The 23,808-nt window shown below is 39.8% G+C and overlaps 1 protein-coding gene and 1 pseudogene across 2 annotated transcripts; both read left to right on the forward strand.

Moving 5' to 3' along the window:
• The first annotated feature begins 1,932 nt into the window (after window positions 1-1,932).
• On the forward strand, window positions 1,933-4,155 carry Znf146 (zinc finger protein 146). The gene has a single exon (XM_087191328.1). It carries the CDS (start codon window positions 1,933-1,935, stop codon window positions 2,809-2,811), a length of 879 nt encoding a protein of 292 aa, XP_087047454.1. The 3' UTR covers window positions 2,812-4,155.
• A 345-nt stretch (window positions 4,156-4,500) lies between these two features.
• Window positions 4,501-20,113, forward strand: LOC147824009 (DNA replication complex GINS protein SLD5 pseudogene; annotated as a pseudogene). The gene has a single exon (XR_015443102.1). The product of XR_015443102.1 is annotated as a DNA replication complex GINS protein SLD5 pseudogene (transcript).
• The last annotated feature ends 3,695 nt before the right edge of the window (window positions 20,114-23,808 follow it).

The following is a 23,808-nucleotide window of genomic DNA, read 5'->3' on the forward strand; positions in this document are numbered from 1 at the left end:
TCATATGAAGTAGTAGTCAACTCTTTTTTTATTGGGAGGGTATGAATGCAGTTGTTCCTTATATCATTTTTTCCAGCTATTATCTCCAGTCCTTATTTTGAGATAGTTGATTCCCTTCGTTTCCTTTTTCTGATTTTTTTTTTTTTGGTTACCAGGGATCGAACTCGGGTCCTTGTACTTGCGTGCGCAGCAGACGGTGAAACCACTGAGCTAAATCCCCGGCCCCATGATTTTTTTGTGTGTGTGTGTGCGATCAGCTTGGTTGACATTGGCATCTTTTACAGAGTCTTAACATGAAGTGAACTTCAAATAATGTTCTGCTGTACATTGAAAATCTTCCAGTTTATTTCAATAAGAAACATTGGTGTGTATCTTTCTGATATGTCCTTTTTTTTGAGTTTGTCTTTTAATGAGTCTTGGCTAGGTGCTAGGAATTGAACCCAGGGCCTTTAACCTGAGCTGTATCTCCTGCCATTCATTCATTCATTTATTTGCAGTGCTAGGGATTCAATCCAGATCCTTCATACTGTACATCTCCAGCCCTTTTATATTTTTTATTTTGAGACAACTAAGTTACTGAATTTCCCAGGCTGGTTTCAAACTCAGTGATCTTCCTGCATCAGCCTCTCAGAGAGCTGGGATTGCAGGCATGTACAACCATGCCTGGCTTACTTTTTATTTTGAGACAAGGTCTCACTAATAGTTCAGATTGGCCTTGAACTCACTAAGTATCCCAGGCTGGCCTCAAACTAGTAAGGATCCTCCTGCCTTGGCCTCCTGACCTGAGTGCTGGGATTATATAGGCCTGCACCACCCATGCCTGGCTTGGGTTCAAATTTAAGATCCTCCTGCATCAGCCACCCAGAGTGCTAAGATTATAGGTGTGTGCCACCAAACCCAGGAGTGGACTTTCTCATTTGTAATATTAATCTAAGCTTTGTAGACCTACAAGTGTTAAGTTTTAACCCAAATTCCTCTACAAGGGTTTTCTTCTCAAAATTTAGTTGGAGATAAAAAAAAAATTTAGTTGGAGATAGCAGTCATATCTAAAATCTGAGACTTTATTTCAAGTAATGGGGAAATTTACTGATAATAGTAATGATGGCCTAAAGGTAATAATTACTGTTTACCATGTGGTACTTACAGTTTTGAGTAGTTTTATACATTAATTCCTTTAAATGATAATTCTTTGTATTCTATTTTAGGATAAACCTGAGAAGATAATGAGCAGATGAGAAACATCAAGACTTTGGAGGCAAGTTATATCCATCTCCAGTGAATACTGACTGGGGAAAAAACAGTGAACATAAGAAAATTAGAAAAATCCTTCCTTTTCTCACAGACCTTATTTCTCTTCGGGCACACATTTTTGAAATTTTCACTTCAAAAGACAATTTAGGCTTAATTATGAGGAAAGCTGTGTAGAAAAGAATCATTAATTTTATTAATTTGAAAATCCTCTACCAGAGCTAATTCCTTGTGGTAATAGTCTCTTGTAAATCAGAGTATTCCCCATTGGAGAAAAACTGTATGAATTTACTGAATGTGGGCAAACATTTATACACCTGCATCATCTCATGGAACCAAGAAGTCATGCTGAAGAGACACCCTGTACTTCTAAGGAATATTAAAAAGCCATTAGCTAGATGACAGATCTCATTGAGCAACAGAAAATTCATACTGGAGAGAAACCAGTGAGTATAGCATAACCTCATTGAATATTAGCATTTTATACTGGAGAGATAGCTTTGGCTACGTGTGATAAAATTGTCTCAGACTTTATCCTTTATTCTACATTTGAGAGGTCATACACAAAAGAAGCCTTATAAATGTAAGAAATGTGGAAATATCTTCAGCCAAAAGTAAATCCTCATTCATCAAAAAATTCATACTGGAAAGAAATCTTGTGAATGTGGGAAAGCTTCCATTCCGATGTCACACCTCAGCCAGCAGAGAAATTGTAGCGGGGGAAACCCCTTTGCCTGTAAGGTATGTGGGAAAATCTTCAGCCACAAATCCAATCTCACTGAGCATGAGCTTTTTCATACTAGAGAGAAACCTTTTGAATGTAATGAATGTGGGAAAGCCTTTAGCCAAAAGCAGTATGTCATTAAACATCAGAACACCCATACTGGAGAGAAGCTTTTTGAATGTAATGATTGTGGAAAGTCCTTCAGCCAGAAAGAAAACCTCCTTACCCATCAGAAAATTCACACTGGAGAGAAACCTTTCGAGTGCAAAGATTGTGGGAAAGCTTTCATTCAGAAGTCAAACCTCATCAGACACCAGAGAACTCACACGGGAGAGAAGCCCTTCATATGTAAGCAGTGTGGGAAAACCTTTAGTGGCAAATCAAATCTTACTGAGCATGAGAAAATTCATATTGGAGAGAAACCCTTTAAATGTAATGAATGTGGGACAGCTTTTGGCCAGAAGAAGTACCTCATAAAGCATCAAAACATTCACACTGGAGAGAAACCCTATGAATGTAATGAATGTGGAAAAGCCTTCTCTCAGCGAACATCACTTATTGTGCATGTGAGAATTCATTCAGGTGATAAACCTTATGAATGCAATGTATGTGGAAAAGCCTTCTCTCAGAGTTCATCTCTCACTGTGCATGTGAGAAGCCATACCGGTGAGAAGCCCTATGGTTGTAACGAATGTGGGAAAGCTTTCTCACAGTTCTCAACCCTAGCCCTGCATTTGAGAATACACACAGGTAAGAAGCCTTATCAATGTAGTGAATGTGGGAAAGCTTTCAGTCAGAAGTCACACCATATTAGACACCAGAAAATTCATACTCATTAAAAAACATGTGACTATCTTCAAAATGGGAAAATGTGCACCAGGAATTTGTATCTCACAGTACATCTGAAATATTTTGAAGCAAAGCACTGCAGGTGAGGTGAACTTTAACAAATGCTAAAACTTACGGGATACCAACTAGCGCATACTGAAGAAAAAGATTTTTGTATGATGAAAAGACTGCCTGACCAAGAAAACTGTAGCAGAGGTAATAATTAACTTTAAATGCATTTCCCTAAAATTGGGTACAGAAAATAGAGGCCTGTTACTGCTCTTGGCATAAGTCTGGAGATCTTCACCAATATAAGAAAATAAGGTATAAGTATTAGGAAGAAATAAAAACATATGATCATCTACAAATAAGCCTTTGTGACAACGATTCAGCAGAGCAGAAGATTCCAGAAAGAGACCTATGCATTTATTCGAATTTGGAATATGTAAGAGATGGCATTAGGAGATGAAGAAATAATAAGACTTGAAAAAATTATTTGGAGGTAATTTGTTCTCCAAGGGTGGAGAATGGACCATAGATTACACAGGATAGTAAAACCCACAGGGATTGAAGAAAAATATAAAAAGCCAGTATACTAAAAATGGTTATGAGCTTGAGAGTAGGAAAACATTCCTTATAACAAATTCAAGAATACATATTAGTTTTACTTGTATGTATGCTCAGGAAATAATGTAGTAGCCAGGTAATGGAAACAATTTAAATCTCCATCTGGAACAAAATGGAAAATTCTTAAGATAGAATACTACACATCTGTAAAAATGGAACACATGTTAATGGAAATATCTAAAAGTTGAGAAGGAAAAATGTTGCAGAATGATGCATATAGTACAATGACTTTTTGTAAATTTGAGTTATGTTTCCTTGATGAAGTTCAATACTTTATATTGCTAATGCATATACATACATATGTAAATGTTTTTGAAATCAGTTGGAAGGATACAGACCAAACTCTTGATGGTGGCCTGTGAAGAGTGGAGAAGGGAAGGGAATGAGTGGGGGTGGGGGTGGGGAGGGGCTTAATCTTTTTATATAAATATCCATTTCTCTTAAAAGCTGCAAGTAAATATATGAAGATACTAATTCTGCATTGTGGTATATGGATATCTTGTCTTATTTTTTGTACTTTTCTGTATTTTTAAAGTTTCACAAAATTAAAAGAATAGGGTGATGATGGGAATTGTGTACTTGTAGAAGTCACATACTGAATTAATTCCCAGTCAAATACTAAACTTTTTATAGAAATTATTTCTAAAAATTTATCAACAGTGAGTGGATGGACTTACTCTATGTAATATGAAATTATCTATTTTATTAAAATTAAAAGTGACACCATACTCCAAATTTGTTTTGTTTTGACAGGTTATAGTGTGTGCTATATTATCTGTGTCTTCACATTTTTTAACATTTTGCAAAATACCACTTGGGCTTAGAAATTCATTTTTTACATTTTTGGTACTTGTGGTTGAATTCAGGGCCTTGTACATGCTAGGCAAGTGCCCTACCACTGAGCTATATCCCAAGCCCTTTTATATTTTTGTTTTTGAGACACATTCACTAGGTTCCCCTGGCTGGCCTTGTACTTGTGATCCTCCTGCCTCCGCCTCCTGAGTGTGGAGATTACAGGTGTGCACCACTGTGCCTGCTTTTTTTTTTTTTTTGGGGTACCAGGGATTGTTGCAGTGCCCTGAGCTAAATCCCAGGCCCTACCTGGTTAATTTTTAAAGAACTTTTCATTCAAGATTTATTAAATAAGGATTGATTTTTGGAATGTTAAATTTTACTATCCTGTGAATTGAACTAAACATTTTTCCTAATTTTATTTTTCAAAAGAACACTTAAAGTTCCTGACCTTCCACAGTTTAGTGCCTTAGATGCAAATACCTAGATCTCAGTCTGTATTTTTGAGGTAGGATTTCATTAGCCAAAGTGGGCCTTGAATTTGCCAGCCTCTCCCATGCTGGGAACAGACGTGCTGTGCTCTGTCTAGCACACCCACTTTAGATTCCACTCTTAACCTGTATTTCTTTCCTCCCATTACTTCAATAGACAAAGCTTTGTTTTATAGAGGGTGGGGTGGTTCACAATGAGAAATGGCTCTGACCTGGACAGTTCTGTTGTGTAAACTAATCTTTGAGGATTAAAAAAAAAAACACAACTAAAACTGGTAATTTTACTGAAGAGTAAAAGTGAATACAACTGCATTGAGGTTGATTTCCAAACCTTCAAAAATAAATTCATTAGTTAATGCAATTACAGTATCATCCTTTTTGAAGGAATGACTACAGATTAATACTTAAATATCTAGATGAATTTTTGTCACCCCACCACCACCACTGGGGTTTGAATCCAGGGCTCTGCACTGAGGTACAGCTCCAGTTTTACTTCTTTTTTTATATATACATACATAAAACTTGAAAATTTGATGGCTCATCCTCCCAGAATGCTGGGTCTATAGGTACCTTTGTTTTTTGTAATAAGAATCCCTTTTTCTCTGCATGACGTGAATATATATATATACACATATATACATAATTTTTATTCACATTTAAAGGTATTCTCTTTATGAGACAAAAGCTACTTATAGGAAGACCTGTCTCTGCAGTTTTGCAGTTAATCATGATTTTTGTCATTTAAATCAGTAACTTGCCATTTAGCTCAACTTTTTAACCCTAGAGTGTTTATCCAAATTAGTGACTCTTAAGCCTAGAGGGTTTGTGAGGTAATGTGTGTAACTCTTTTCTGATCCACTAAGTCAAAAGTACTGAGGATGTGCATTTTTAATTTCCAAGGGACTGTGCTATTGTGCCAGGGACCCATTTTAAAAACTCAATCTAACCATCCTAGTATACATCCGTAGTTTTACATTTTGTATCTAGAAAATGAGAGGTAACTTTATATCTTTAGAGGGATAGTTAAAACTAAAGCCAAATTACAACATAGCCATTTCAGTGCAATAGGTGGAAATGCACTTAACCTACAGATTATGAGTATCAACAAATGCTGCCCTTTTGAAATCTTGAGTGTTCTACTGTGTAGTGGGAAAACAGTTAAATTTTTATTTTGTTTATAAATAATATGAAAACGATGTCATTGAGCATGGACTATACGATTGTATTGTAAAATGCTATTGAGAAGAACCTGGTTTTTTGGCGGGGGCGGTTAAGTGCTAGAGATTGACTTCCCTAGTTTTATTTTATTTTTTTGAGTTTTACTAAATTGCCTAGGTTTGATTTGTGCTTTCAGTTCTGCCCTGGTCTCCCAGACTGCTAGGATTACAGGCCTGTGCCACTATGGCTGGTTTGGATTTTATTTATTTATTTTAATTTATTTGAGACAGTGTTGATATGTAATTCAGGCTGGGTTTGAATTTGTAGTGACCCTCCTGCCTTAGTCTCCTGAATGCTGGGATAATAGACTAGCTAGACATAGACCATTAAATCTACAGACTACCTAGATACAAAGATTTTATTTTTATTTTGGTACTGGGGATCAAACTTGGGACCTTGCACTTAGGAGGCAGGCACCAGAACCACTGAGCTAAATCCCCAGCCCAAGATTTTATTTTGGAGTTTGTTTTTTTGGTACCAGGGATTGAACTCAGGCCCTTGAGCTATCGAGGCAGGCGTCGGATCCACTGAGCTAAATCCCCAGCCCTTGTTTTTGATAAGGTCTAGCTATGTAATTCAGGCTGTCCTTGAACTCACAGTGTAGTCCAGGCAGGCCTCAAACTCATGACGATCCTGCCTCAGCCTCAAGTGCTGGAATTACAGGCGTGCATCACCACATTGCCTGGCAGATTTTTCTCCTTAAGTGCACTGAGAATTCACCAGAATGGATATAAGCATGATGATATGACTGACATTGGGAGATCACATCATACTTCACGAAGAGTGGGTAAAGAACCCAGCAGAGGGCCAGGGATCCCCAGTACCAAAAGAAAAAAAAAACGAGTAGAAGCAGAGAGTCCATTTAAGAGGCCGAGGAAGCATTGAGGCAAGGTGAAAAAGAGATGTAACATTGAAGATGGTTGAAAATGAGTATTTTAGGGGTGAGCTGACATGAGTTGCCAAAATGAATAATGACACTGTATTGTATCAAGGACAAGGTTAAACCTTTTAAGCGGGCATGTCATTTAATACAGTGTTGGAGCAGATTGGGAGGGAATAGACAGTTGGTTTGGATTTGAGAGGTTTGACACCAAGTGGAAAATGGAAGAGATTCAGTTACTTTGGGATTACATGAAAACCAGGAGATAAGATGAGGTCACTTAGGGAAAGTATACTTCTGGTAGAAAAAGTGAAATAGAAACCACATAATTTAATAGAAATCTAGAATGTTAATCCCATGAATTAAATTGTCTCAACTTTTCAGTTAAAGTCAAAAGATTTTTATTTCTATGTATGTATGTATGTATTTTGAGACAGGGTCTTGCTATGTATTCTAGGCTGATCTTGAATTCGCTCTGTACCCTAGACTGGCCTCAAACTCAGGTCAATCTTCCTGTACTTCCAAGTACTGGGATTACAGGAATGCGATACCATGTCCAGTTGAAGTCAAAGATTGTAAAATGGTTTTCTTTTGGTTTTGTTTAATGGTTATAAACTATTTAAATGCAATACATCTTAAAAGTGGAGACAACAAAAAAAGAGGTCAACCAAATAATATCCAAGAAAAACCTATCAGACAAAATAGTCTTTAAGGCAAACATTACTACAGGCTAGAGAATAGTAAAATTTTTCGTTCATCAGACACATGTAATGATTTTAATCTTGGGCATTCCTAAGAAAGGCAGCCTGTAGGCTGCAGCATCTGGAAACCAGCTGTGGTGAGACCTGCTCAGGAACATGCCTTGCTGCACAGGCTGGCTGCAGAGGCAGGATGGTTGCCTTACCTTGGGGCTGTCTCCACTGTACACCAAGCCTTTCTGGTAGAGACCTTGGTCCTGTCTTTCTTGAGAAGACCACCAAAGGCCACTAGTGCTCAGGGTGGAGTGTTGAGGGTGCAGCTGCTGTGGACTGATGCAGAAGACATTTAGTGGCCACATCAGGCCACTCCTTAGCCCTGTGACTGAAGTGGAGAGGTGGTAGGGCTGCCAACTGACTCAGGATCTTCTTAGTTTATTTCTGGGTATTCCTATTTATATTTGTATACAAAACAGCTGAGGACACCAGCAAGATATTTCCCCAGTATTAAAGTTTCTGACTACATTTCAAATGGTAAGGAATTGAGGCAGAAAGAATCTAGGTATAGTTTTTTGGTGGCTCCCTCTTTATTCAGTATACCACCCCATAGCTTTTCCAGTTCTGAAACTCACTGAATGTTGCACATGTTTAGGAGTGTATTAGAAGGGACACTCCCAAAGAGGAGAAGGAAATTTCAGCAGAAGGTTCCTAACTACATTTTTTTTTGGAACTGTGGATTGAACTCAGGACCTTGTGCTTGTGAGGCAGGCGCGGCACCACTGAGCTAAATTCCTGGCCCCTAAGTACATTCTTTAAAGAATGGAGCCATGCCTGGTGATGCACACCTGTAGTACCAGCACTCTGAGAAGCTGAGGCAGGAAGGAGGATGGCAATTTGAGCTCAAGCTAGGCAACTTAGCAATTTAGCAAACTCTCAAAATGGGGGGAAAAAAATTTTTTTTAATGGCTGGGAATGTGCAGAGGCCCTGGGTTCAATCCTCAGTACTTCCCATCACATTTGGAATGGAAACATGCAGTAGCGATGACTGAAATAGTGAATTAACCTGTTTCTTAAGTTACTCCGTTTCTTATTTTAAAAGTGCAAAATTAGCCCAGCATGGTGGAGGGCTAAGGCAGCATGATCTCAAATTCCAGCCCAGTCTGGGGAATTTAGCAAGACTCTGTCTCAAAACAAAAAGGGCTGGTGATGCAGCTCGGTGTGAATGAGTTGGGTTCAATACCCAGTTTGACCTCTGACCAAATGCAAAGTTTCCTATTTATTTACTTAGGTGTTTTGAGACAGGATCTGACTATGTAGTCCGGACTAGCCTTGAACTCACTGTCCATGTAGCCCAAGGCTGGCCTCAAACTCTGTGGTCCTCCTGCCTCAGCTTCTCAAGTGCTGGGATCACAGGTGTGTGCCACTACGCCCAGCTACTTTTCTTTTTTAAAGGGTGAAAATATGTCAAAACTAGATAATGGTTTTAGGGTTGGTATATAATATTTCTAATAACAGTGTTTATTGGCATTTGTGGAGCTATCTCTTATGAATTAGGTGATAAATTTAAAACTTATGTAATATAGAAAATGTTCATCTTGGGCCGGGGATTTAGCTCAGTGGTGCCGCCACCTGCCTCAAAAGTGCAAGGTTCTGAGTTCAATCCCCAGTACCAAAAAAAAAAAGTTCGTCTAAATTTTAAATTTTTATTTCTAGAAGTACTTCCAAATACAAATATGTGTTTGCTAGACACATTATATATCAACTAAAAATGGATTGTATCACAGTCTTAGAACTGTGCTGTCCATATTAGCATCTTTCCTTTTGCCTTTTCCTCTCCCTGAACTGTCTACTATAATTCTCAGTTATGTAATCAAAATATATTCATCAGGATGGGGGTGTAGCTCAGTGGAGGAGTGCTTGGGTAGCATGTGAGACCATGGGTTTGACCCCCTGCACCACAAAAACAACAAAACAAAAAATACTATTCTAAAAACTTTATAATGTGTCAATATTCACATTAAATCAGGCAGGGGATTTAGCTCAGTGATTCCACCGCCTGCCTTGCAAGTGGAAGGACCCGAGTTTGATCCGCAGTACCAAAAAAAAAAAAAATCACATTTAATCTATGAAATATAGTCAATCATTTTCATTTTACAGATGAAACAATTTACATAGTTGGTAATCAGTTATTCTCAAATCATTATTAATGTACCTTTCAGAATAAATGAATAAATGAGAAGCTAATCATCTATTTCAATATCTTATAAATTAACAAACTGGGGCCAATAAAATGAAACAATTTGACTTAGGAACTACACTTAACAATAAATATGGGAAGGGGCCAAATCAAGCAAGTTTTCTTTTTTTGAGACACACTATGTAGTGAGGCTGGCCCCGAACTCGCTGTCTAGCCCAGGCTGGCCTCTAATTCAAGGCAGTCCTCCCTGCCTCAGCCTCCAAAATGCAGGGATAACGTGTGCACCAAAGTTCCCTGCCCCAAAACGGAATTTTAACAACAGCTCAGTAAGTTTTCACAAGACTGAGCAAAATTCCATCAAGATTTTAAAACCAGAGACTCAAACCACACACACACACACACACGCACACAGTCAAACTTCTGATTAAAGACAGTGGAAAAATACTAAAAGCAATGAGGAACCCCCCCCCCTTTAATAGGGAGAAAACAATTGGAATGGCAGATTTCTCATCAGAAAGCCTGATGGCCAGAAAGAAGTGTCGTGTCCCCCCGCCCCTTCCCCCCCGTTTCTTTTCAATACTGGGGGTTAAACCCAGGGGCTTCACTAGCGCTTTATTTTTTGAGACAGGTTCTGGCTCAACTGCTAAATTGGCTCAGCTAGGCTCAAATTTGCCATCTTCCTGCCTCAGTCTCCCAAAGACCTGGGATTACCGGTGTGAGTCACTTGTTTCTCTCTTCTTGAATCATTAGGAGTTGGAAAACTTTTGCAACTATTTTGATTTTATGACAGATGATCTCAGACATGGAGCCTCCCTCGCTGGCTCCTACAGGGGTAATGCATTAATATTTACATAGAGTCACAAAAGTGTAACACTGAGGATTCCAACTCTTCTTTGAATCTCTTTGGCAGCTGCTTCTCCACTGCTGGTGATTGTAGCCTCAGATTAAAGCTGCAGGCTAACCCTCCAACTGGCGCTGCCCATCCCATCCCTCCCGTTCCGTGCAAGGGGACGTCTTTGTGTCTCAGGGTCTTCCAACTCTCCCCTAGAGAATGAGAATTGACCGTAGTCACGAAAGAGGTTCAAGTCGTGCATTCTAATTTTTTTTAAAATGCAGTGAATGTTTAAATTTTTAAAAAAATTTACAATAAAAGACATTGCCATTAATCCTCTTCAAAATATTTCTTCTCATCCCAACATTCTTGCCACTTTCTGAAGCAGTTATGGAAGTCCTCTATCATGGCTGCCTTGATATCCTGAATCATTTCAAAAGGTTTCAAAAGATTTGGGGAAGAGCCAGAATCGCACGGTCCCAGATCCAGTAAATAAGGTGTATGGGAACATACTGCAGTGTTTTTATTTGACAGAAATTGCCATAAACGTTTGTTCAATGAGGTATGCTTAAAAAATACAGTGAATGGGCCGGGGATTTAGCTCAGTGGTTCTGCCGCCTGCCTTGCAAGCTCAAGGACCCGAGTTCGATCCCTGGTACCCCCCCCCAATATAGTGAACGTTTAAATAAAAGAATTACTGTAAGACATATTGCCATTAACTCCCCTCAAAATAATATTCCTTCTCACTTTAATCACACCTTTTCCATCGTTCTTGGCAATGTGTATTTTACAGTAATGGTTTCCTAAAATTTAATCATTCATCCAATTCTTTGATCACGCCGTGTATTAGGGCTGGCGTGCTCTCAAACTGTGCACTGCCAGACTTGACTACTGTATGTTTCAGCATCCACCCCATCCCTGGTGATGGCCTGCCCTGGACTACGTTTCCCAGGATCCACTGAGTACCAGGTGAGGTTCTGGTCTGGACTACATTTCATCGGATTCATCGTGTCCATTTGTGCCAGCTTTCTGTAGACTACATTTCCCAGGATCTCCCTTGTCTGAAAGCTACTGCCTGCCCCAAATTGTTCTTTGGCTGTCTCTCCTGCCAGTGACTTAAAGGTGTTGTAAGGACTTTAGCAGCTCCTCCAGTTGCCTGGCCTATAACTGCTACCCGCCTTCGTGCTGGCCTTGAGTGTCTGGCACTGGGATACATTTCCCAGAGGTCTCTGGGGCCCAGTATGTAAATTCCTCAAAAAACCCCCCTAGAAATTCCATTCAATCCAGCTGTTCCCCTTCTAGGTATCTTCCTGAAAGAGTTAAAGACATGCTATTACAGTGATAAATGCATATCAATGTTTATAATAACACAACTCATACTGGCTAAATCTTGGAAATAGCCCATATGTCCATCAACAGATGAACTGTTAAAATGTATTTACACAAAATGGAGTACTACTCTGCCATGAAGAAGGATAAATGAGTCACTTGTAAGAAAATGGATGCATCTTGACACCATGTTAAGTGAAAGAAATCAGACACACATGTTTAAATATCACATGATTTCTTTTATATGAGAAACCCATGAAGAGCAAAGTAAAAAATAGATAATAGGAAGCAGGGAGATAGATTTTTCTTAAATGGAAAGAAGATCAAGAGATGGGGGTGGAGAGGAGGAAAAGGGGATGAAAAAAGTAATTAAGTTGTTATGTACATGTACTAACTCCACATGAGGAATGTAAACATTATGTACTGCAAACATGTACTTGTTTTTTTTTTTTTTTTTTTGGTACCGGGGGTTGAACTCGGGACCTTGCGCTTGCAAGGCAGGTGCCAGAGCCACTGAGCTAAATCCCCGGCCCACAAACATGTACTAGTAAAAAATAAAAAATTAAAAAATGTGTTGGGTTATTATTTGATTAACACTGCTTTCTTTGCGATCACCCCATTTATTATTGGCATTAGCTTACTGTCTGTCAGTTTCCTAATGCTTAGATCCTTTCCACTTAATTTTTTGTCTTCCAAATAGAAGCAGTTTTTGTTGCTTTTTTTTTTTTTTTTTTTTTTGGTACCAGGGATCGAACTCGGGTCCTTGCGCTCACGCAGCAGGTGGCGAAACCACTGAGCTTAATCTCCGGCCCTAGAAGCAGTTTTATTGATTAAAGTTATAAAAACAAAAAATTACCAGTAGCTCTGCTAATATTTTGATTGACATATTTCCCAATTTTTTTGTGTTCAGTTTTAAAGAATGGGGTTATCGCAATCCAAATGACTTCAAGTTTAGAAGTGAGGAAAAAAACCAAAAGGTAAGGTAGGCTGCAGCTAAATGTGCAAAAATTGAAACTTCTATACAATCTCCTTTCCCAAGGAAATTAAAATGAGAACAGGTTGTTGAAAAACATTTGCAGTAAAAATCTTGAGCATTGGGCTGGGGATTTAGCTCAGTGGTTCTGGCACCTGCCTTCCAAGCACAAGGTCCCAAGTTCGATCCCCAGTACCAAAAAAAAAATCATGAGCATAAGAAAACAGAATAGTTAAGTAAACTGGTGTAGCCATTTAGGAAAGTTTTAAGCTTTTTTATATATCATGTATGGGTTATCTATTTTATTTTTTTTGGTACTGGAGATCGAACTCAGGACCTTGTGCTTGTGAGGCAGGCATGGCACCACTGAGCTAAATCCTCGGCCCATGTATGGGTTGTTCATGATGAAAAACATGGAATTTTTAATGAAAAGGACATAATTGTATGTATAGTGTGGTCACATCTGTAGTGTATTTATGGAGAGCAGACTAAGGAGAAGTAGCTACATCTGTTTTTTTTTTTTTTTAATCACTTTATTTTCCTTTTTTTTAACAGTACTGGGATTGATCCCAGGGCCTTTGCACTGAGCTACATATCCAGCCCTTTTTTTATAATGTTGAGTCAGAATCTCACTAAACTGCCCAGACTGGGCTCAGACATGTGATCTTTCTGCCTCAGCCTCCCAGAGTGCTGGGATTACAGGTGAACACCATAATGCCCAGCTATCTTAAGTTATAACTACCCTCTTCTTTCCTTTCCTTTTCCTTCTCTTCCATTCCTTCTTCCTTCCTTCCTTTCTTTCCTACTTTCTTTTCCTTCCCTTCTCCCTCTTTCTTCCTCTCCTTTCCTATTTCTCACTTCCTCCTTTCCTCTCTGTTTTCCTTTTTTTTTTTTTTGCCTGCCTTCTTCAATATCTTCTTCATTAAAGAGTACTCTATCTACCACAATTTGTTTGGTTAAAGCTTATCGAAAGCCATTTATGTTTCTACATTTTTTTGATTTGCCTTTGAGGAGCATTCTTTCTTTGTTTCTTTGAGACATGGTCTCATTATATAGTTCAGGCTGGTCCTGGCCTCACTATGTAGCCCAGGTTGGCCTTGAACTTGAAGCAATCCTCCTGCCTTAGAGTGCTGGGATAATAGGCATGTGCTACTGTGCGTGACTTCAAAGAGGAACATTTTTCTGCGTACAAGTTTGTACTCCAAAAATTATTTCTTTTGGGGGCCTGGCATGGTGGCTCATGCCTGTAATCCCAGCATTCAGAAGGCTGAGGTGGGAGGATTGCTACAGGCTTGAGGCCAGCCTGGGGGACATGGTGAGTTCAAGGCCAGCCTGAACTACATAGTGAGACCATGTCTCCAAAAAAAATTCTTTTTCTTTTGAATATACATCTAGAAATGAAACTTCCTGCCAGCTGTGGTGGTGCATGCTTGTAATCCCAGCACTCAGGAGGCTGAGGCAGGAGGATCACTGAGATCTAGACCAGCCTGGACTACATAGTGAGACCCTGTCTCAAAAAAAAAAAAAAAAAAAGAAAGAAACAAATGAAACTTCCAGATATAATTAAATGCTTATCATATGAAAACCTTTCCTTGAGGAGCTAGATAAAAGACAGGGTGCTTATCCTTAGGTTACAAATAAGCAAGTGCAAGGCAATATAAAGACTTAAGTCCACTTGACAAATGCTGATGACATTAGGTGGCCATTTAAGGGTGAGATTTTATTGTGACCACTGCAACCACCGTTATGTCTAAACGATGCAGATCCCTTGAGAATTCTGTGAATGGGAATCCATTTCCTCAAGGTTGCTCTCTGCCCTACTGATTTTAATCTAATCATGGGGTGTCAGAAATGATGGAGTAAAATGATTCTGTGTCTGTTGGAGGGACATTGAGACAAGCAGAACAAGTACAGGTATGTAATGAACCCATCTGTCCTATGAGCTGAAGGAAGCAGCAATGGGGCTGCATTTGTATGTGTGACACAAATGGCTTTTACTTGTTCTTTTCTGGGTAGGGCTCTGATACTGGGGAAAGATAGAAAACCAGAACCTGTTAGCCATTTGCCGTTAAAGGGGAAAAAAATGCAACAAAAAATTAGAACAAAATAGTTTTGGGAAGAGAATCTCTTTTTCCTTTAGCTGCTCTTTGGAGAAGGACTTGCATATTCAAATGTATTTTTCTTCTAATCTGGTCTTGAGATCTTTCTCAGGGAAGAGGTTATAAAAGAGCCCTGCCCTAGTGGGGCTCCAGATTTGGTCATGGTATACTTTATGGTGTACTTTTCATGGATACTTAATTACCCTGGCAGATGGCCTAATGCTTACATGTCTGACCCATGCCAGGTTTCTCTCACACGAAGCTATACTGGCAGACATGCTTGTAGCTCTTGTCTGACCCGTGTCCAGTTTATTCATAACAAAGTAGCTGCAGTCAAGTACAGCCCTGGCTAGGGAGGAAGTAAAGTTCAGGTGCATCAGTCAGGTGAGAAACAGAAGGGGCAGCAAAGCAAAACACAGGAAATAACAGAAGCAGTGTATTTCAGATCCCAGAGAAAAGATGGCAGCACACATCACAGGTCAGTGGGGAGTAGGAGCCTCTGAGACAAGCATGCAGCCAGAGGAGCAGAAAGGGAGACGGGGAAGCCTCTGGGCCAAAGTCTTTAGTGGGGTCCAAGGTGAAGCAAATTTTCTGCACAGAGTTCTGATTGGTGGGTTTAGAGAAAGCGGATGCTATAATTGAGAAATGATTACTGTAGCACATCTGTGTGGCCCATCTGGGATGTGAGGTCAATTGAATGAGTCAGATAGGTTCTGTTTGACTATACTCTAACAAGGTGACCATCAGTAGATGGTTATATAAGGTGGATGTCCAGGTCAACTATATGGAGAGTCAGAAGGAGGTGGAGAATTAGTTAAAGGTGAGTAAGACCTGCTTCCAGTATCAGAAAGTTACACCTATATTAAAAATGGATGCTGGGCTGGGGATTTAGCTCAGTGGTTCCGCTGCCTGCCTCGAAAGCGCAAAGTTTCGAGTTTGATCCCCAGATGGAAGAGGACCAATAGAGGGAAAAGGGAAGTAAGAATTAAAATGAGCTGGGAGTGGTGGTGCATGCCTGTAATCCCAGCACTTGGGAGACTGAGACAGAGGATCACTATGAGTTTGAGGCCAGCCTGGGCTACATAGTGTGTTCAAGACCAGCTTGAACTACATAATGAGACCCTGTCTCAAACAAACAAAAATAAATTTAAAATGTTTCAATTTTTATTATTACATGTTTCCTATACATCATGATTACATTAACTATGGAGATTAGTACATGCACGTAACACATCTTAATTCTTTTGTTTGTTTGTTTTGAGACAGGGTTTCACTTTGTAGTTCAGGCTGGCCCTGAAATCACTATGTAACCCAGGCTACCCTCGAACTTGGGGCAATCCTCCTGTTGGTGTCTCCCAAGTGCTGGGATTACAGGCATGCACCACCACTCCCAGCTCATTTTAATTCTTACTTCCCTTTTCCCTCTATTGGTCCTCTTCCATTTACAAAACATCTACTTTCTTGTTTCCTATTAACTTTTAGTTTGCTCTTTACTTATAATTTCAGTTTCTCAATAAGACCAATTGTGATATTTAAGCTTGTGTCTGATTTATTTCACTTAACATTATGGTCTTAAGGTGCATCCATTTTCCTACAAATGACTCAAGTTTATCCTTTCTGGCAGAGTGATATTCTATTGTGTATAGATACCACATTTCCTTTATTCATTCACCTGTTGATGGGCTGTTGCTAAGATTTAGATAAATTGTGCTGCTATAAACATGGGCATGCATGTATCCCTGTAATATGATGTCTTTAACTCTTTTGGGAAGATACCTACAAGGGAAATAGCTGAGTCAAGTGGAATTTTTATGTTTAGTTTTTTGAGGAGTCTACACACTGATTTTCATAGTGGTCGTATTAATTTATGAAGGGCCCTAGTTAGCAAGACAGACTCCATATTGCTGCTGAACGACCCACCTGCCTGGCCCTTAGATGAACTCAAAAGGAGGAAGCTTAGAAACCTCCTCCCCTTAGAGTCTCTTAGAAACAACAATTACAAATGTTCTAACAGCAGGATGTTCCGCTGCTGTACCTTTTGCTTGCTTTACTAGTTCTATCCCATAGGTGGGCCTAGAAACTGCTGGCCTCAAAGGTGTATAAAATATGTTAATCTCCCCCCAGTTGAGGCTCGAGTCCGAGTCCGATGCTCGGCTTGGGTCCTGGCCGGTAATAAACTCCTGTGTGGATTTAATATCCGTCTCTGGTTGGTTCTCTCTCACTGGGTGTAACAGTTTATATTCCCACCAACAATGTAGAAGAGTTCCTTTACCCCTGGAGACTCACCAGCATTTGCTAGTATTTGATTTTGTTTTTGTGTCAGGGTCTCGCTATATAATTCAGGCTGGCCTCGAAGTCACAGGAATCCTCCTGCCTCAGTCTCCCAAAAAGCTGGGATTACAGGCAAGCACCACAACATCCAGCTTAATTTCTTGATGATAGACATTCTTTCTGGAGTAAGAAGGAATCTGTGTTGTTTTAGTTGACATTTCTCTAATGGCCAGCAATGTTGAAAGTTTTTTTCATGTATTTAATGGCCATTTTTACTTTTTCTGAAAAGTGTCTATTCACCTCAGTTGCACATTTTTTGACTGGATCTTTTATTTGGGGGAGTTTAATTTTTTAAACATTCTTCATATATTGTAGATATTAGTCCTCTGAGAATGGCTGGCAAAAAAAAATTTTTTTTTCCCATTCTGTAGGTCATCTCTTTACTCTGTTGGTTGTTTCCTTTGCTGTGCAGAAGTTTGTAATTTGATATGATCGCATTTGTTGATTCTTGGTACTATTTCCTGTGCCATTAAGATTCTTTTCAGAAAGTCCTTGCCGAGGTGGGTCCCGGGAGGTTCTGGCAAGGTTCGTTCCGGGAGCGCTGCTCTATCAGCGTGCTCCTTGGAGAGCCGGCAGCTTTTGGTCTCTCGGGAACGGCTGTGGGACGGGTGACAGTGTCCCTGCCCGGACCGCCCTCGCCACCGTCGCGCCTCGTGGCTCCGGGAGGTCGGCCCCTGTTTAGTTCTCCCGCATTCCAAGTGCCTGGGTGAGGGAGGCCCGGCGGGACAGGGCACTGTGACTCCGCTACCGAGCGGTACCGGGCCCAGAACACGGGCGCTGTCCACACTGTAACAGAGAGGAATTAGCCGCTGAGGTGAGGGAAGACCGAAGAGTGAGCATTGCCAATGTGGTGGGCGCCCAGTCAGGATGCATGCAGTGTACGCAGCCAGAGGGAGGCCTCTGAAAAATTGAAATTTGACTTCAGCCAGAGGGAGGAGGCAGAACACTGAAAAGTCAGCCTAGAAGATGACGGAGGAGCTGGACCTCATGGGACAGGACTCTGATGCTGGGAGTGAGGAGGTGGTCCTGACGCCTGCAGAGCTCATTGAGAGCCTGGAGCAGGCCTGGATGAATGAAAAGTTTGCCCCCGAGCTGTTAGAAAGCAAGCCTGAAATTGTAGAATGTGTCATGGAACAGCTAGATCATACGGAAGAAAAATATCCAACGAGCTAAAAAGGATCTGAAGGTCAGTATCCATCGAATGGAGATGGAGAGGATCCACTATGTCCTCAGCAGCTACTTTCGGTGTCGACTCATGAAGATAGAGAAGTTTGCCCCTCATCTCCTTGAGAAAGAGAAAACACGCCCTGAGGGGGAGCCTTCCAGCCTCTCTCCAGGGGAGTTTGCCTTCGCCAACGAGTACATACATGGCTCACACAGAGACCTATCTGAAGAATGTCGCCTTAAAGCACATGCCTCCAAACTTAAAAAAGGTGGACCTCTTGAGGGCAGTTCCCAAACCAGGCCTAGATTCATATGTATTTCTGAGAGTGAAAGAACGACAAGAAAACATACTGGTGGAACCCGAAGCAGATGAGCAGGACTATGCGATTGACTTGGAGGAGGGCTCACCGGAACTGATCCGATACAGAACCATTGCACCTCTCGTTGCTTCTGGAGCAGTACAGCTGATTTGAAACTAGAAATAAACAAGTGTGAAGACATGGACTCAGAGGAAATATCAGAAGTGCTTCCTCTCATTTGGGGCCTAAAACAATAATGAAGCTGTTCTCCGGGCAGCAGACGGCTCAGCGATGCTACGGATCAGTTAGTTGGGCACTGGAAAGGAATCAAGGCAGGATCTCTCTGTTCATGCTGCGCATCAGGCAAATAAAGATTCTCTCTGTGAAAAAAAAAAAGTCTTTGCCTACACTTACATCTTCAAGAGTTTGAGGTATTTTATCTTACAGCAGATTGTTTCTGTTTTAACATTTAGAGCTTTGATCCATGTTTAATTTTTAAAATTAAAAAAATTTTTTTTTAAAGTTTTTTGAGGGCCGGGGATTTAGCTCAGTGGTTTCAATGCCTGCTACGCAAGCACAAGGACCCGAGTTCAATCCATGGTACCAAAAAAAAAAAAAAAAGTTTTTTGAGACAGGATCTCGTTGTGTAGTCCAGGCTGGCCTCTAACTCATAACAATCCTCTTGAATCAGCCTTAGTGCTAGGATTTGCAGTCATATGCCACCACAGGCAGCTCCCAGCTCATTTATTAAACATACACCTCCAGTGTGGTTTTGGCCCCTTTGTCAAAGATCATACAGCTGAATGTGCATGGAGTTGTTTCTGCATCTTGTATTCTGTTCCACTGATCTACATGTCTGTTTTTGTGTAAGTACCATACTGTTTTTTTATCACTATAGGTTTGTGATATAACTTCAAATCCAGGATTGTGATGCCTCCTGCTTTGTTCTTGTTCCCCAGGATTGCTTTTGCTATTCTGGATCTCTTCTGACTGTATATGAATTTTAGGATTGTTTTCTCTAGTTCTGTGAGGAATGCTGTTTTTTTTTTGTTTGTTTTTTGTTTTGGTACTGGGGATTGAACTCAGGACCTTGTGCTTGTGAGGCAGGTGGCAGAACCACTGAGCTAAATTCCCAGCCCTGCTGTTGGTATTTTGATTGGGATCATACAGGGGTTTTTTGGTGGGTTTTTTTTTTTGGTACCAAAGGATTAAACTCAGGACCTTGAGCTTTCCAGGCAGATGCTATGCTGCTGAACTAAATCTGTGGCTCGATGCACTGTATTTTTTAATCATACCTCGTACACTGAGTTTCCATCTCATCCCAGTCAGACTAGCTATCATCAAGAACACAAAAAAACATAGGTAGGTGTGGTGACAAACTCTTGTAATTCCAGCACTTGGGAGGCTGAGGATGCGAGTTCCTTACCAGTCTGGGCTACACAGTGAGTTCAAGGTCAGGCTGAATTACAAAGCAAGACCCTGTCCTCCCCCCATCAAATCAATCAATCAATCAATCAATCACTATATTACTATATATCAAATGCTGGCAAGAATGCACAGGAGAAGCGGGGGCTGACAACCCTTCTACATTGCTGGAGGGAATGTAAATTAGTACAGTCACTGTGGAAGTCAGAAGGGAGGTTTCTTAAGAAACTAACATTAGGTGTGGTGTGGTGTTACAGCATGCCTGTAATTCCAGCAGCTGAGGCAAGAAGGTGCATGGCAAGTTTGAGTCTTGCCTAGGCAACTTAATGAGACCCTCTGACAAAATTTTAAAACGGCTGAGGATGTAGCTCAGTGAGAAGACCCTGGGTTCAATGCCTAGTTCCAAAAAAGAGAAAAAAACAAAAACCCAAAACCTAAAAACAGAACTACCATATGACTTACATCCATGTTTACTGCAGCATAATTCACAATAGCCAAGATATGGAAACAGCTGAGGTTCGTATCAGTAGATGAATGGATAAACAAAATGTGGTTTGTGTACACAATGGAGCATTATTTGTCCATACAGTATGAAATTTTGTCATGTGCAGGTAAACAGATGGAACTGGAGATCATGTTAAGTGAGATAAGCCACATTCAGAAAGATAAGTATTGGATGCTTTCTCTAATATTGGAATCTTTAAAAAAAAAAAGCATGAAAGTAGAAGTGAGATTAACATTAATCAAAAAAGGAATAAGGAGTTTATGTGAGGCTAATGGGATGGAAATAACTAAAATGTATTATAAACATATATGAAAATATCACACTGAAACTCAGTATTTTGCAAAATTAACAGGTACCAACACAAATTTTTTTTTTTGGTACTGGGGATCAAACTTGGGTCCTTGTGCTTGCGAGGCAGGTGTGGTGCCACTGAGCTAAATCCCCAGCCCCAACACAAATGTATTTTTAAAAGATAAGTGATGGCAGGTGTTTAAAAATTTAAATTTTGTACATTTCAATTGAAAATGTAAAATGGTGAAGGTGCTGTATAAAACATATAGTTCCTTAGAAAAATCTATACTATATGATGCAGCCATGTAGTTTCGTAAGAAACGGTTTCATAAAGTGTCCATGTGAAGTACATCTTAAAACTTTCCGCATAAATATGGAGATGTCCAATGATTAGTATACAAATATTTTTACAACCTGTTTATATTACCTATATTGGGAGTTGTCTTAGAAAAATATAGTTGGTTATATCTGAGCTCATACTGTTTTTTTTTTTTGGTACCGGGGATCAAACTAAGGACCTTGGGCTTACGAGGTAGGCACGGTGCCACTGAGCTAAATCCCTGGCCCTTTTTTGAGACAGGATATCACTGTGTAGTTTAGGTTGGCCTTGAATTCACTATGTAGCCCAGAATGAGCTTGAACTCATGGCAATCCTGCCTCAGCCTTCTGGGTGCTAGGATTAAAAGGATGTGCCACCACATCCAACTTTAAAGTGCATCTATTTTTAAAACTCCATCAGTACATCATACTTCCTAGCTCTTCATATTAAAGTTCTATAGGGCCAGGGATTTAGGTCAGTGGTTCTGGCGCCTGCCTCACAAGTGCAAGGTCCCGAGTTCGATTCCCGGTACAAAAAACAAAAACAAAATAAAGTTCTATAAAACAAGACTGTATGTTCTATGTATAAAGATAAGAACACATATAGTACAATGTCCTATTATTAACAGAATATGGCTATTTAATGACAAAATAAGTAAGTCAGGAGGCAGGATGGTACATGTGAAGATGTAATGGATATTTCATTTTGGTAGCAGGGACTGAATCGGGAAAAGCAGAAACAAGTGCAAGTAGATTGTCCAAGAGGACTGAACTCAATATCCCCAAGATCTTTAGTGGGCTGATGCTAAAACATGTTAGGTCATCTTCACCAATACTGTGCACCTAGGAAAAGGGAGGTTTGGATCCCAGCTCATGAGTATAATCCTTTTGTTAGTTACCACTGTTAGCATATAACAATACTTATTAATCTATAAATTACTTATGAAGTAATCTCTAAGCATATAACAATACTTATTAATCTATAAATTACTTATGAAGTAATCTCTAAGCTTTCCTAGTTCTGAGTGTAAGTCTTCTCCCTTTTTTTTTTGGTTTGGTACTCGGGATCAAACTTGGGACCTTGAGTTTGCGAGGCAGGCAGCAGAACCACTGAGCTAAATCCCCAGCAACTAGAAGTCTTGTTCTACTTATTTTACTCTAATATGTTCATTCTTCCTATAGTCTTAAAACCAACCAGATACTTTTATAAATACAAATTATGAATTACCATTAAATTTTATGAAGTTCTGTCCAAATAAGGCACTATTTTAACACAAGAGCCTTTCAAGTTTAAATTCTTACAGTTCTGCCCACTTCTATTGCTCTGAAATTATCTGCAATTTATGACTGACTAGCATGTTTCCATTTACTATAAATTGGCAATTACTGTCCTTTTCTCTTTTTGGTATCAGGGATTGAACTCAGGACCTTGTGCTTGCAAGGCAGGTGTGGTGCCACTGAGTTAAATCCCTAGCCCTTTGGTCCCTTTCTGTAGGCCAGAGGGCCTGGTTTTGTTTTGTTTTTTAGAGAAGATCTGGCCATGTAGTTCAGGCTGGCCTTGAATTTGTGGCAATCCTCCTGCCTCAGCCTCCCAAGTGATGGGATTACAGGCATGTGGCACCATGCCTGGATCCTGTTTAATTTTTTTGATGTCAGATGCTTGAACCATGAAATGTCTTCCTGCTTATCAGATGTTCAGAAATCTCAGGGTTTTTTTTTTAAAGACCTATTTAAAATATATGAATTTTATTAATTTCATACATGTAGTAAACATTGGCTATAAGTAATCTTTCCCAGGAAGGGTCTATAGTAACATGGTTCAAGTTGCTGTTAAGCTTACTATTCTCACAGATGTTGTAGAAGTTACTGTCTTGCTAAAGAGTAAGCATATCTGCCCTTGTTCCCCACTTTAAGGAGAAAGCATTGTATCTTCTCCATTTATATAAGGCATTCTCGCTGGAAGTATGGAGTACATGTCTTTAACCTGTTGTGAAGTTTCTGTTCTACTTCTAAGCTCCTGATAGCTTTTACCATGAACAGCTGTAGAATTTAGTCCAATACTTTTTCTCCAACTAGTGACAGGATCATATGGCTTTTTCCTTTCCTCTGTTAAAATGATGACTTTTGGGGGTGGATCTTCCAATGCTGAACCAACACTGCCATCCCTATAGCAAAACCACTTTCTACATCCTGCCAGATCTGACTTCTAATAGTTTGTTTTGTTAAACAAATTTCTATCTATGTTCATACTTTTTTCTTCTATTATCTTTATCCAGTTTTAGGATTAGCACAATGTTGAGTTCCTAAAATGAGGGGAGAAGTGTTCCTTTTTTCTGCTTTGTTTGATATAATTTATCAGTTAAAATGTTTATGAGCCTGCTGTTGTCATATAGGTAGTAGGTTTTCAAGCTAGGAATATACTTTCTTTAATAGGTGCTATTCAAATTTTATACTTCCTCCAGAGTTAGTTTCATTAATTTGTCTTCCAAGGTACTTCTTAGAAGTTGTCAAATTTATTTCAAAAATGATTTTTGTAATATGC

Source organism: Heterocephalus glaber, unplaced genomic scaffold (assembly GCF_053883595.1).
Source record: "Heterocephalus glaber isolate CG9 unplaced genomic scaffold, H.glaber_assembly_v1.0 deba00001561, whole genome shotgun sequence".
Lineage (NCBI taxonomy): Eukaryota > Metazoa > Chordata > Mammalia > Rodentia > Bathyergidae > Heterocephalus > Heterocephalus glaber.